At 30.0% G+C, this 14,740-nt stretch overlaps 1 protein-coding gene across 1 annotated transcript in view; it reads left to right on the forward strand.

Moving 5' to 3' along the window:
* Nucleotides 1-14,740, forward strand: part of LOC108688493 (adenylate cyclase type 6) — a 102,761-nt gene that overhangs the window by 40,874 nt on the left and 47,147 nt on the right. The window contains exons 4-5 of the mRNA XM_018194775.1: nt 709-922; nt 2,639-2,994. Coding sequence (XP_018050264.1) covers nt 709-922; nt 2,639-2,994 — 570 coding nt within the window. The remainder of the gene's footprint in view (nt 1-708; nt 923-2,638; nt 2,995-14,740) is intronic.

Below are 14,740 nucleotides of genomic sequence, written 5' to 3' on the forward strand. Positions count from 1 at the left end.
GACGAACAAGATAATAATGATGCATTAGTGATTCGCACAAATTCGAATAAACGCCAATCAATTGATAACAACGTAATAATTAATTTTGCAATGCATTTCGCGACATATATTTTTCTATGAGTGATGCAATTCCGAAAAGTACAATAAATAAATTTTACATAGTACATACCTGTGCATGTAACTGTCATTTCACACAACTATCTATATATAATATATAGTGCAGTGAATGTTTCATTTTCGTTATTCGGTCCCAGTGACTAACTATTAATTTAGTGCGACAGCCACACTGCTTTCATCAAATATTTATTCTGTATACCATATTCCATACATTTTTTTTTAATCTAAGATTTTTTTGTACAATATGTAACAGACTTTTTTTTATTAAAAACTGAATTAATTATTGTGTTTTTTTAAATAAAATAATATTAAAATTTAAAATCTATTAAAGTTATATTTTAGAAAGATCTATTCGAAATTATAAATGGGATGTGTATTATTATTACTACAAAATGTCACACACAATAATAAATTATTTTTAATAAATGATATCTTTAAAATTTCTATTTTTGTAAAAATACCTTATTTTATGAATTTATATAATATACATCCCTTCACGATATGGCATATATATGAGTTATAATGTTATTAGTTTACAGACAAATTATTGATTAACCCAATGTGTGGCAAGTCTGTGCTCATATGTTTCAGGTTGAAATGCTGTACCAACGCTACTTCCTACGTATGAATCAAAGTAACATGACACATGTGCTCGGTCTATTGGTCGGTTTAGCGCTGGCACTGGGCCTACTACTTATCATGAAGTTAATGCTGACCGGCAACCAGTCGCTCATCACACTCTTACAGAGACCTGAAAATCTTTCCCTCGCAATCACCCTAGTGACCTGCATTGTTATTTACGCCGGTAAGACTCAATCTCCATGAATTAATTTTTCACAATCAAAGTTTCTCATTTTAAAGCGATAGTTCCGGGATGCCAGAATTAAGTTTGCATTTGCTTCAAGATCTTTGTATATAAGATCTTTGTATATAAAAAGTAACTTTGTATTAATTTAAGGAATTTATTTAAACTTATTATTCCAGAATTTAAAAAAATTTAAATATTGTTTGCATTTTCTTTGTATCTTCGCGTTTTCTTGAATCAATTTAAAATCTATTTTGAATATTATTTTCAATTAAAAATTCAATTTAAAAAATTGTTTATTTTTATTTATAATTAAACTAATTTATATATACTGGTGATCCGAAATTCACGAATTCGGAATACAAGATATTTTTTTTTTTTTACTTTATGCTAAAACAAATAACTTTTTCCTTCAGCAAAATTGCGTTCGATAAATAATTTTTGCGCTTATTTATTAACTTCAACCTGCTCTCCTGCAAAAATTACTTATTGGGCGCAATTTTGCTAAAGAAAAAAGTTATTTACTAAACGTTACGTGCTAAAATGAACAATTTTTTTCTGTTATATAAATTTAATTTTATTACAATTACAATTATATATTACAATTACAATTATATTAAAGAATTCTATAAACTTTCGATAAACTTCTACGTTTCCTTTCATCGTATGAAAAATCAAATTCGAGTGCTCGAAATATTTGCGGAAAAAAAATCTAATCGTCCAATGTTGATATATCACGACAGAAACTTATTTACAGAAAAATCTCGAGCTTTCATAAAATATGCAGTTTGAACATTACTGGAATTGCATCGAAATAGTTCTGTAGTCAAATGTCGCGAACGACGTTAAAAGACGTGCATTCTATACTATCGTCTATGTATGTAGAGAATCCCTGTTTTGCCTGAGCCTCAATGTTTCACGAGGTCTCAGTATCAATAATGCATGAGAATATTGTCTGCAAGTATTGTTTCCTTTCGAAAGCGTCAGAACACGCAATGAGACCCGCTTTTCGCATCGCAATAACTCGCAGAGCTTATTCCTTCGTACCTTCTTTTCGACCAGCACGAACTTGACCAAATAATTCGTTGCATTAGTAACTTTAATCGAATTTTCTGAAGAAACTTACTTATATAGAATGTTTAATGTAAAAACTTGGGAAGACTGTGATATAAATAATCTTTTTCTCGATGTTCGTACGAAAGACAAAATAGTCTAGAAATCGCGAAAAAGCTGTTAAAATATCATCCACTTTAGTTTAAAATATATATCGAATACTCATACCATTTCGTACTGGCTCTACATTTCTAAATGTGTTCATCGAACACTTCAAAACGTAAGAATCAGTAATGAGCAACTTTCCTTTCAATAAACAAAGTATCTTTCAAGATCATAAGATAAATACACAAATAGAAAAATAAATAAAGACCTCAAAAGATCAAGCTGAATATTTAATACTTAAATAATTCGATGTAAATTTATATACTCATATTCAATTCTGCAAACTGCGCGTCGAATTTAACTTGTCAAATTTAACAATCTTGAAACGCAATTCTAACAGAACTAGAGTAACAATATCACAAATTAAATTAACAAGCAATTTAATAATATTGATGCATCTTAAAAATATCTTAATATTCGATGCTGATAGGAATGTTAAAATCTAAATAATTTTGGCGAAAAATATTACTTCAACCGAAATTCAAAATTTCCTTTCAGCTTTGGTAGCAGCTATTTCAAGACCGGGCATGAATGAGATATGGCTGGCGGGCGTTAGTGGTGCAGTGCTAGTCACCCTATTGGCTTTACAAGTGACTCTGAGCATTCATTTAGCACGACTGCACGAAGTGGGTCGCGAGAATACCAGCGATACATCATTCTTCTCGAAATCGAAAGATCTTCGAACCGGAGGTCCTCTCGCTGCTGCCTTAATGGTCTGCTTCTTCATCTATATGGCCTACGCTCTTCTACCGATCAGACTCAGACACGCCTGCATCGCCGGGATTGTTTTCTCGGCCGCTCACCTCATCGGAGCTTTCCTTCTCTACCCGCACTATCCATCGATGATGGCACACGTGAGTCCAATCAGTAGTTAGCATCGTTAGCGGACTTTGTTTATATTGGGTTAGAGAAAAAGTCCCTTTACAAGTTGGTAAAAAGACTTTTTCCCATTAATATCTTCGTTAAAAATGATTAAAATTAAAATTTAAAAAAAAGGGTTTTAAAGGGTTTGGAATCTCTACTTTCGAATGATTACTTATATTTTTTAAATTCATGTGAGTTTTGTAATTTTTATATATAAAAAACTACGAGCTGAAAAAATCAAAAATTTTCTTTTCACTTTGTAAGTCTGTATAGCGTGCCAAAAAAAAAAAATTGAGCAAATTTTCGACTATCTAGCTTGAAGCTTTTCCTATACAAAATAATTTTTTTAAATGTTCCTACTGATTTTTTGTTCCTGATTTCTAAATTACTCGGATTAAGTAAAAAGAAACATTCTGACTTTATTGCTCGTAACTTCGTTAAGAATCATCGTATCACAATTAAAAATACAGATCCTTAAAACTAAAACGTTGTCAAGTGATATAATTGCCAATTTTTTTAAATAGAATAGAATATATGAATTGCTAAAAAAATCTTTTTATCAACTTGTAAATGGACTTTTTCCTTAACCTAATATTTAAGATTCTTCGAGATCTTCTGTCACGTATTAAATTTGAAAAAGTACGTGTACATTACTTATTAATTTTCTTAAATATGAATTGATTACATAATAAATTACATAAATTTAATGAGGATACTTTCGTAAAAGTTTTTAATGCTTTCTAAGTAAAACCATCTAAATTTCTTTTAGGAAATGGTACTTTATTCTTCAATTCTTTCTTCTTAACTTAACTTAACTTAACGAAATTTAATAAATGGTACTTTTCATTAAATGTGCAATCAAAATTGAATTTTACATGTTTAATTTTAGATTTGGAAATTAGGTCGACTCTAACATTCTAAACTTTTAATTGTTTTTAAAAACGACCTTATGTTTCACATCACAATAATTTTGAAGGAATTACGAATATGTATTTATTTTCAACCGCAGAGAGAATCAATTCTGTAAAGTGTTCGATAATAAGTGCACTAAATAATCAGAGCAATATTTGATGTTAAAAAGTTACCTGCTTTGTTGCGGAACGTGACAATTATAAGCCACAGATTCGTGTTAATTAGCGATCGTACATTTACTACGTTTACAATTAACGAAAGTAGGTTACTGATGATATTAATTAATCAACAATATTGTGAGAAACTCATAATGCATTTGTATATTTCCGGTGTGTACTTCCGATACATCGCCACGTGCATCATGATTTGTATTTTCAGTTAAGATGTTTCTTTCTGTTTATTGCATTCCAATATATATTATTTGAATCACATGTAATAATGTGTATATGTAATAATTATATCAAAAATTTTTTAATTCTTTAAATAAAGTTAGAATATAAATAAAATGGATGCATGTATCTGATAAATAGAAAAATTAAATTTTTCATGTTATGTAGAATATTCAAAGCTAATATAAGCAATGTAAAAAACTAATTCTTTAATTAAAATTAAAAAAAACATTTAAGATTCTCTTGTATTATTGCATTTTATGTACGCAATATAAAAGATATAATTTAAGTTAGTAAGAAATTTAAAATAATAGACTAGCCTGCCGTAATCTCTATTTCTATTTTGTTTATTATAATTTCTCATTATAATTTCTGCTGTGGCTAAATTTAAGATTAATCTTGTAAAAGATTAACTAAACTCTTTGTAAAGTAACTACTCTTGTAAACTGAAATTGATCTATGAAATATTCTCCTTTAGTGTCTAGTATCGATATTTTGATTATCGACGTTGAAAATGACAGTGGCAACAATGCGATTAATTTAGCAAAACTGGCATTGTAATCAATACATATCGTTATGGAAATGGTTAGAGGTTTGTGAAGTGATATACCTGGCGACTATACACATCTATTTATTAACGGTGCACAAAGTAGACATTGAATGTCCGAAACGAGATATGTTGTTCGCAAATAGCTGAAACTGAATTGGAAATCTAATTAAAGCGAATTTCGATCCTTGCCAGAGGACGTTTTGACATAGCATTAATTTCTATTGTTGGATCGTGTTCGCGAATGCGATTGATGATTTGTGTTTTCTCTTCAATTTTTTGGATCTTTTTTTATCTCTCTTTATTTCACCTAAACGTAAAAATAAAAATAAACATCTGAAAAAAATCGTAAAAAATCTATAATGAAGTAAATTATTAAATCAGTTCTATATAAACTATTCGGACGAGAGTTACAAATAGAAAAGATCAAACAAGAAAATATTCCATGATTTTTCAAAGAGGGCCTTAATAATTCTCGATGAATTTATTTAATAACAGTTATGATCAAAGAAACATGAAAACAAGAAATAAACTAAGCATTAAGATTGCAATCAGAAAACTAGCCTTACGACTGCATTCGTTACAAATCTCATTAACTTACACTGTGATCAAAGAGCGTTGGCTAGCTGCCTTGATAAAAGATAAGAAAATAAATCAACGCTACGCGGAAAAAGCTAAAGAGAACATCGTACTAGATGTCGACCCTACTTGTTGTGAAGTCTCGTGGAAAGAATTTCGTCTTACTGCATCTCTGGACGTTCCCATCCATCAAGTTTCTCGCCTGGATTCCCTCTTGTCGCGCTCTATTTAAGTTTTATCACGTCGAGAACTCAGAATTCCGCATAATTACGAACGTATCGAGATCGTGTTTCATCACCGTCACCGTAAAACCTAATCAATTTTTAAAGGGAACCATTTCCATGACGAAATGTAAACAGATCTATGACTATGATTACATAGTATTCTTAATTGGGTTTAATTACATCCGTAGTTATGAAACTGTCTAATCATAGATATTCCATTCTTCACAGAAATAGCTATGATTGACCAATTTCATAAATATGGATGTTATTAAACCCGATTAAGGGTATCATGCAAACATAATTTGTACAACTAAAGCTGATCAATCGATATTAATAAAGAGCAATAATATTTGCATCACAATATTTGCATTAGTAATTATAAAGGTCACTCTAAATAAATTGCTGACGTGGAACAATAGAGTTAATTATGTAATTAATTATGTAATTTCATACAGCTCTCTCTCTCTCTCTCTCTCTCTCTGTTCATAGTCTATAATAAAATTTATTGTTAAAAAAATTGTTATATTTAACAAAAGCATTTTAAATACATCCTCTTATTAAAATATTGAAAAATATTATTTTAATGTAGCTATTTTTCATTACCATTTTCCATTACCTTTTTAATAAATAAAATTGCAAAGATATAATTATCTAGAAATAATAATATGCGGTTTAAATCATTATGGAGAATATTTTCAGAATGTGGATAGATTAAATTAAATAATTTGGCTGGCTAAAATAGGCTAGCGAAAGCTGATAATTTGGCCAAAGTGGATCGCATATTACAATCTCTTTCAAATATGGTTTCTGTTAGAATTCGCGTTGCGCACCTCGGAGTCAGCGCATTAATAATTCATTCGGCTTGTTATTTTCACGTTCGGGAGAGTAATGTCATTTCATCGGTCAGGTACACGCCAAGTTCCACAAAATGGACCGTAATTGCTTTTCGCACCGCCGCGCGCAATACATATGACGACTCCGATATAACGTTAAAGACTCAGTGAAGAGCTTACGCTTTTAGATAACTCGAATTGTACGCCATGCGGAATGAAAGATATCGTTTTATAATTAATAAAAGATGTTCTCGTTAAGCTACGTAAAGCAACTGTCAGAAAGAATCATGCGCGATTTTATAACATAATTAATTAACGAGCTGCAGCGAGAAAGTCACGTTTGCAGGAAGCATTTCGAGTACTATCACATAGAATCAAATTAACTCTTGGAAGCTATCAAGCCATTATATATAATTACACTCTAATTATATTCTGTAAAAGAGATACTTGTGTAATTCTATGATATTTTGTTGTCGCTATTGCTGAATGTTAATCTATGAAAAGTTATTTTTGTTAAATTTTTAATATTGCGAAGAAGTGCAATAATTATTTTATGCAAATTTTATACAAATTTCTGTAATCTTTGTCCGAAAACCAAAGTTGCTAACTTTGAACCTTAAAAAAAAATGCAAGGTAAAGTAAGGCGAAAGAAATTCATAGTTAAATAAAGCTCTGAACAGCTTATTAAGAATCAAGAGTGCTCGTAAACCGATCCTTATTATGGCAAACAATTTGATCCCTTAATGAGAGAGGCTTTTGTACTTTCATCGAGCCGAGGTCGACTAAAGATCGTAAAAATTTCTGTAAATAAAATATTGCAGCTGCTTGCGATTTGCTACATTGCTACTATACTGTTAACTACTTGTCTCTTATTATATACCGTGCCTTACTTTTGTCGCCAGACAAAATTTACGACACTAAATTTATTATTCAGCAAATCAAAAAATATATAAATATATAAATTTGCGTATTAAAAGAAATAAAATGAATATTCTATGACTTTTGGAGAAAAGACAAATTTGTCGCAAAAGAAGAAAAGAAAGTGGCGAAGATAATAAAAACAAAAAATAAATTAAATTATAAAATTCAATTGATAATAAAAAGTTTTACTATTACTTGCGACTTACGCTTGTTAAAATCTTTTTGCAAAATCCTCTTGCATAAAGTATCTTAATAAATTACTGTCTTAACTGTTTTTTAAGCTTCAAAGTAAATCACGGAAACATTCTTTAAAATGTTAAAAATAAATGACATAAAAAATATTTCATCTATAATATACACTCACTGTAACTTTAATCGCGCAAATTGTCAGTTCAGCGTATTTTTCGTTCAGCTTGAGCGAAGATAAATTAAAAGATAATATACTGACAAAAAATGATATGTTAACAGCATTATTTTAAAAATAATTTTGTTAATTCAGTATCATCATTAATGAAATAAATTACTTACGCTCCTATATTTAATAAAATTTTATTTATTTCATTAATACTGTTGTTAAATCAATAAGGTTATTTTAAATTAAAATAAAGCTGTTAAAACATCATTTTTTTCTTCAGTGTACTTGGCTTTATATTATACTAATCAGCTATTACATAAGTCATTGATGATCATTTCGGGATATATCACTTAAAAAGTCACTTAAAAACATGTAATTATTAATAATGCGATTTTATGAGAAATTCTGTCATTTTATACTATTATTTTGCTCATCCTTGTATACGAGTTTACCTAACAAAACATGCATAAGCCGCTTAAACATTTTATAAAATGGCTTCCAGAATATTTGCTGTTTATACAGATTATCAGCGCAGATTGGAGAAAATACATGCATGTATACACCTACATACATAAAGAGACTTTTAAAAAATTTAACTCTTGCAAAAATACATTTTAAAGAACTGCAGAAATAAAAACTCACCACTGCTTTTTTTGTACAAATCATTCATGTATTAAAATCATGTTGCTGAAATCAAAGGAATTACTAGTTGCGTTTTCCGACAATCGCGGCCAACAGCAATTAAACGTTATAGACACGAGCTGAATTTGTAAACGTAATTTCTCGTGAGAGCAAACGAGGAAACTTTCCCCGATCTATTCGTAAATCGGGAGGTTCGCGGGGTAGCGTTCGCTATTCTCGGCGTTAATGTCCCCATCACGCGTCCGAGCACGATAGGCTCGGCGAACTTGTTGTCACAACTTGTAATCCGCAAACTCCACACAATTGTCCTCAAAGCTAGGTCCTTTGAATCACCATTCACACCGGAGGATTCAGCGAAAGACACTACCCAGCGGTACTAATAGACTCAGACGTCACGTTCTAGGTTTGCTGATTGCATCGATGTTTCACCTTTGGAATTTGGCTCCCATGTTGCAGCAAATCGCATCACCCCAGCTTGTTTCAGATAATCGTCGCTTTTGAAGGATCAGACACTCTCGGATAATTAACATCTTTGTTGTATAGGGAGCTACTTTTATACTGACCTATTTCAAATGTTACACCAACGCCACTGTATTCGCACTATATCTCGAAGTGACGCGATCTAGTAAAAAAATGTATAAAAAATGTATAAATTATAATAAATTAAAAATTGCATAAAAAATTAAAATAAATTAACATCGTATAATAAATACAGTTTTTACATTTGCTCTCGTGTTAAAAAAATTTTCTTATGTGTTCTAATTTAAAAAAAAATATCATAATTTTTAATAAATTATCATGCGAAACAAATTTTACATTTTATATTCAAATCATTCTAGACAAAACTTTTGTACAATTTTTTGATTTTATAAAAGTTTTCAAAGAATTCTTGCAAAGACATCGTTTATGTGAGTCGATATACATATATTCGTGAGCCGCCTATTGTAGCGTTGCTTTTCAGAATATTTCGCCTCTGGCAAATCCTTATTTCATCCATTCGAATCTCATAACCGTCGATACATCGATACATTTTTTTTTATGTCGCGTAAAAGCATTAATAATAGTTGCATGCGTATACTTTATCTGCAGTTCATAACGCAGTACGGATTTTTCCCGATAACGTATCTTCTTAACGATCACACGAGATGCAACAACGAACACCTATATCGATCATTTTATACAAGTTAGTAACGTAAAATTTTTTCCCTTGCTTTTATCAATGTAATATTTTTTTCGCTTTTATGAAGACACAGGATTACAGCATCTGACAAAATTCAAAACGCATACAAAAAATGTCATTTGCCTCATGCTTGGCCGCAATAATTAGTATTTAATTAACTCGGAAACAACAAAGTTTCTTAATTTTTATTTCCACAAGTCGGTGCTTATTGAGCTAATTGGGTTACAAACTGTTAGTAATTATTTCTTTTAGTATACGATATGATAAATAAAATATAAAGAGGAGAAAGTTTTTGTTGAAAATTTGTTTATCTTTTTTTTTACTATTTCTAGCACATTAATAACAAAATTGGTAGGAACTTTCTACTTTACACATTTCACGTTGAAATACATATATACAAGATTGAAAGAGCATTTATACATCGGTGCGTTCTAAATCCATTACTCAACGCATTCCCATCGATAATTGTTCTATTTATACATATATCCCAATTTTCTGTACGAATCCACGGGTTTGTCCAATCGACAGCCATCTCGCTAATCTAAATGAGCTTGCGCTCACAAAATTTCCGTCGGATACTTTATTGTAAACTGATTTTCACGACAGCTCGAATAACAAACCGGAGTACAGATCCTACGCATTAATTTTTTTCAATTTTTCTATATGTTATATTTATTTTCTATTTATATTTATATTTCTATATGTATATTTATCGATCTGAAGAAAAAAGAAGTGCCATTTGAAAACTTGTTTATTCGTACAATCGAGCGCATGTCAAACTTTAATGCCTTCAAACGTTGTAATAACAAAAATATATTATTGAAATAAGTGAAGTGAAAGAAAAATTGAGGTAAAAGTGTTTGCTAAGATTTCCATGCGAACTGGAAATAACGGTGACGACAGAACCTTGAGAATACAAAAGCAAATCTTATTCAAATATGCAAATAATCACGAAAGAATTATCAAATGAAGACATTGCTAGTCACGCTGCATAAACGTAAGTTGCAACGTTTTTTTCGCTCCATCCGTCATGTCGTGGAAAAGAGGGTTCTCGCTTGACATTATATCACATGCATCATATAACACAGATCCGATGTTGTGTTTTTTATTTTTTTTCAGGAGGATAGAAAATCCACCTGAAATGTCCCTTGAGCATGGACTAGCAGATTCACGTAAATAACATAAATGACTTTATTTTCTCGTTCCTATGAAAGGCTATATAACTGGGAGATATTTTATATAATGGTATGGCACGAGATTTTCATATTGATGATATAATACTGAATTACGACGATAACAAGATTTCTCTAAATAATAATTTACGTTTTATTAAACTGTCCCATTTATAGAAAAATCAGTAGATACAAAAAAAAATAAGAAATCATGCGAGCTCTAACAGAAACGAAAATGATGGCATACTAAACATTATTTATGTGAGTTGTATGTCATCGATGAGAAATCAAGAAATCAAGGGGAAACATGAACAATCGTTATCGGCAAATTTCAAGTGTAACAGTGTTTCCATTGTAACGAAGACATTAATAACGTTTATCGAACAATTGTGAACGTAGAATTGCATGGCGTGAGACTAAATAAAATTTATTGTTTACAGAAAATTAAAGTGGAACAATTTGAGTAAAATTGTGTAAAATTCTAAATCAACGCATAAGACAATTTCAAGATATCTTTCAGAATTTTTTATGAAATATCTTAAAAATCTTGCTTGAAGACTTTTAAAGATATTTAAAAGTTGTTTAATGCATCGATTTTAGATATTCTGCTCATTTGCATAAAAAAAATTTTCATTTTTCACGTTTCTATCCTAGAAAAAAAGTTACATAATTAGCCTCTTCATAGAAATTTCTCATTTAAGCCTGTTTTCATAATACATAAAGATTAAAAATTACCTAAAGATTAAAAATTAATAAGAAATAATTCATAAAAGACTATGCCCAGTTTTATAGGAGAATTGAACTCTAAATGAACAATTTTGAGACATACCTAAAATTTTAAAGTATCAAAAGAGAATTCCATAAGCCTAATTTTATAGGAGAGATTTTCTAGAACTATCCAAAGTTCGCTATTATGACTATGTACTAGTATGATTATGTACTCTTAAATCCAATTCTCTGCGTCCAAGGCATCTCCCTGCGGTGACGGCGGTAACGGATTGTATCAAAGACATTAAAGTAATATCTAAAATATATTTGGTACAGTTCATTAATCCGGTTAATTCCTGGTCGCGATGAGATGCCGTCATGTCACAGAAATTCGGATTTGCTAATGACGGCAATGTCCCTGGAGTTCGATCTGAGGGGGAAGATGGACAAGCAGCGAATGTACCAATCGAGATAAATCAGCCTTTGATACGGGATCACTCCGAAGCAGCTACTGGTCGCGATCCATTGTAGACAATGTGGAAAATATTTAAAAGAACCAGTCGCGTAAACATTTATTGGTTGGGGAAATGTTAGATTTCTTGGAACAAGAGTCTAGGTGTTCCATAAGAGCCTCACTCAACACATTTAAATATATGTGTCATCTTGGTGCCATTATAAAAGAAAACGTATTGAAACAAGAGAGATGTTATAGTTAAAAATGTTATAGTATTAAAAGAAATGTTATAGTTAAAAATACTGAACTGCAAGTATCTTTTGTCAAATCAATTAAAACCTTTTGTTTCATACTTTGAGTGTTTCTCTCCCCTCTCTTCATCGATTAATATATTAGATATGGGAAAAAGTTTGTGGCGTTTTAATAAAAATTAATTTTAAGATTAATAAAAAAATCATTAACTAATACCTAATAATCAATTAATAATTGAAGGAAATCAAATATTGGATTGTCTAGAAAGTTCGTGCCGATGTTGAAGGAAAATTGAAACGCAGAAAATTTAAATTTTAGTATACATTTATTAAATTATATAGATTAGTCGGCACGAACTTTCCGGACAATCCAATATTTTATAATTATTAAATAACAAAAATAAAAAGAAACATGACGTCAAAAAAAAAATGACTCAAATATATTTTTGCATTTCTATTGAGATTAATTATTAGTTTTATTATTGTTAATTATCTTATCTTGTGATGATACAAGAAAACTTGATGGATTTTGTGAAAATATTGATTTAATCTTTGTAATACAAAAGTGTGCATATAGTGAATGTAAAATATTCTATAATAAAATTAATTAAAAATTAATATCAGATGTACCTGATTTTTTAAAACACTAACGTTCATAAAACAAGACATAGGCTATTATATTTTTATCTGTATTATTCATTGTTCATTTTATATTACTGTTACTAAATGTTGCCTATATCAACTAGTAATATAAAATAAATATTGATTAGATACGATTTAGGCGACCAGTATACTCGGCAGTTCTCTCCTATTATGAAAACGGTCCTTACAATGTGATGTGCCACTTCCGTGTAATCGCGATGAAAGCCACAAACACTTGACGCGCAGTTTATTCCGCGTCCGTTTGTCGGGACCACTCGGCACCAGAGATCGGGTTGAAAGTGCCTGTTTGTAGTATGTGCAATCGCTTTGCTCGCAAGCTGGTACACGAGGGAAGCACCTAATCGACCGGAAATGCGAAAAGGGAACCGCGACAATTCGTGATATTGCACAGCTGCCGTTTATTTGCGGAGTGGAGGAGTACAAACTGACACAGCGCTGAAGACAGCGGAAGCGCCAACATATATAGATAAGCGAAAGACGAGTTCCGTCGTTTATCCTTTCGATATGAATATTTGACGGAAAATGTTGCGAAGCGTGAAAGCAAAGCAAGAAAAAGACATGGCAAAGGCAAGAAGAAAGAGATTCAGAGATAAACTTTCCTCTTCACGACACAGCTGTATAAGCTGCATTCTTATCGATTTTATAAAATTACGGAATATTATTAAAATATATAAAAAAAAAGAGAGCGGTATCGCACAGAATTAATCAATTATTTGTTAATTTTTTCTGACTTTGTAAGTTATGAAATAATTTAAGAATATATTAATGCACTTACAAGAAAAAAATTTATTAATGCAATTTATATAATTAAAAATAAATTACAATTTTAAGCTCATTTTACACGATCAATAATTCTAAAATTTGAAATAAAATTCTACTTATAATTTTATATATCATATTTTACAACATATTTTAAATTATAAATACAATTACAATATTAATAAGAAAAATTTCTTATTTTTAACTAATCTATCTTAAGTTATAATGTTATGTTATTTATATATGAATAATATGTGTTATTTGCAGCACATTTGAATAATATTTGTTACATATTTTTAATTTTCATTACATCAATTACAATTAATTAATCATGATATTTATACTCTGCGTTTTTATAAATATAAAAGATGCATCATATTAAATGCGCGTCTTTTATTTTTTATAAAAATAGAGCATTACATCATAAATTTATAATTACGATTATTTGCATTTTTATTGTATTACACGACGCATAAAATTATATCTCAAATTCTATCTCAAATTCTATTATTCATCGTCTAAAATGGACTTTAAACAGTAGCTCTTTGTTACGTTTTTTTTAATGATGATGTATTCTCGTTAGGAGTGTAACAGGTAATCTCAGTTTATTCCATTTTCTCTGACTCGTTACTTATGAGAAACAAAATTAAAAAATTAAAATTGTTTTTTACAAACCTGCAGTACTGTTTGTTTACCGTATCGATTATACATGCTACACAATAACGTGTATGGACAGAATAATATATATTTAGCGCGAGACACTATCGCATATCTTGATAAGACGCGACCGGAAGTTGTTTATAAATAGTTTGCTTTGAAATTTCTTTACGTTGCCAGAGATTTATTTCAATATCCTTTCTAAAGCTAGGCTATTTAATATTAAATACCGAAAGCTAAAAAGTTTGATGAGAAATTAAACCCTGAGTAAAATTTTCATCAAAACGATATTGGTATAACTCCCAGGTATGAGTGTTCAAATATTTGCAAACGTAACAAGTTTTAAAATATGTATATTACAAAGAAAAATTAAATACTATTGAAAATGATAAACAAGAGTAATAACAACAATAATAAAGTAAAAAAGCATAATAATAAAGTAGCAAAAAGTAGCTTTTTTATAAAATCCATTCAATAATTTTATTTTAAT

This window comes from Atta colombica, unplaced genomic scaffold, assembly GCF_001594045.1.
Source record: "Atta colombica isolate Treedump-2 unplaced genomic scaffold, Acol1.0 scaffold233, whole genome shotgun sequence".
Classification (NCBI taxonomy): domain Eukaryota; kingdom Metazoa; phylum Arthropoda; class Insecta; order Hymenoptera; family Formicidae; genus Atta; species Atta colombica.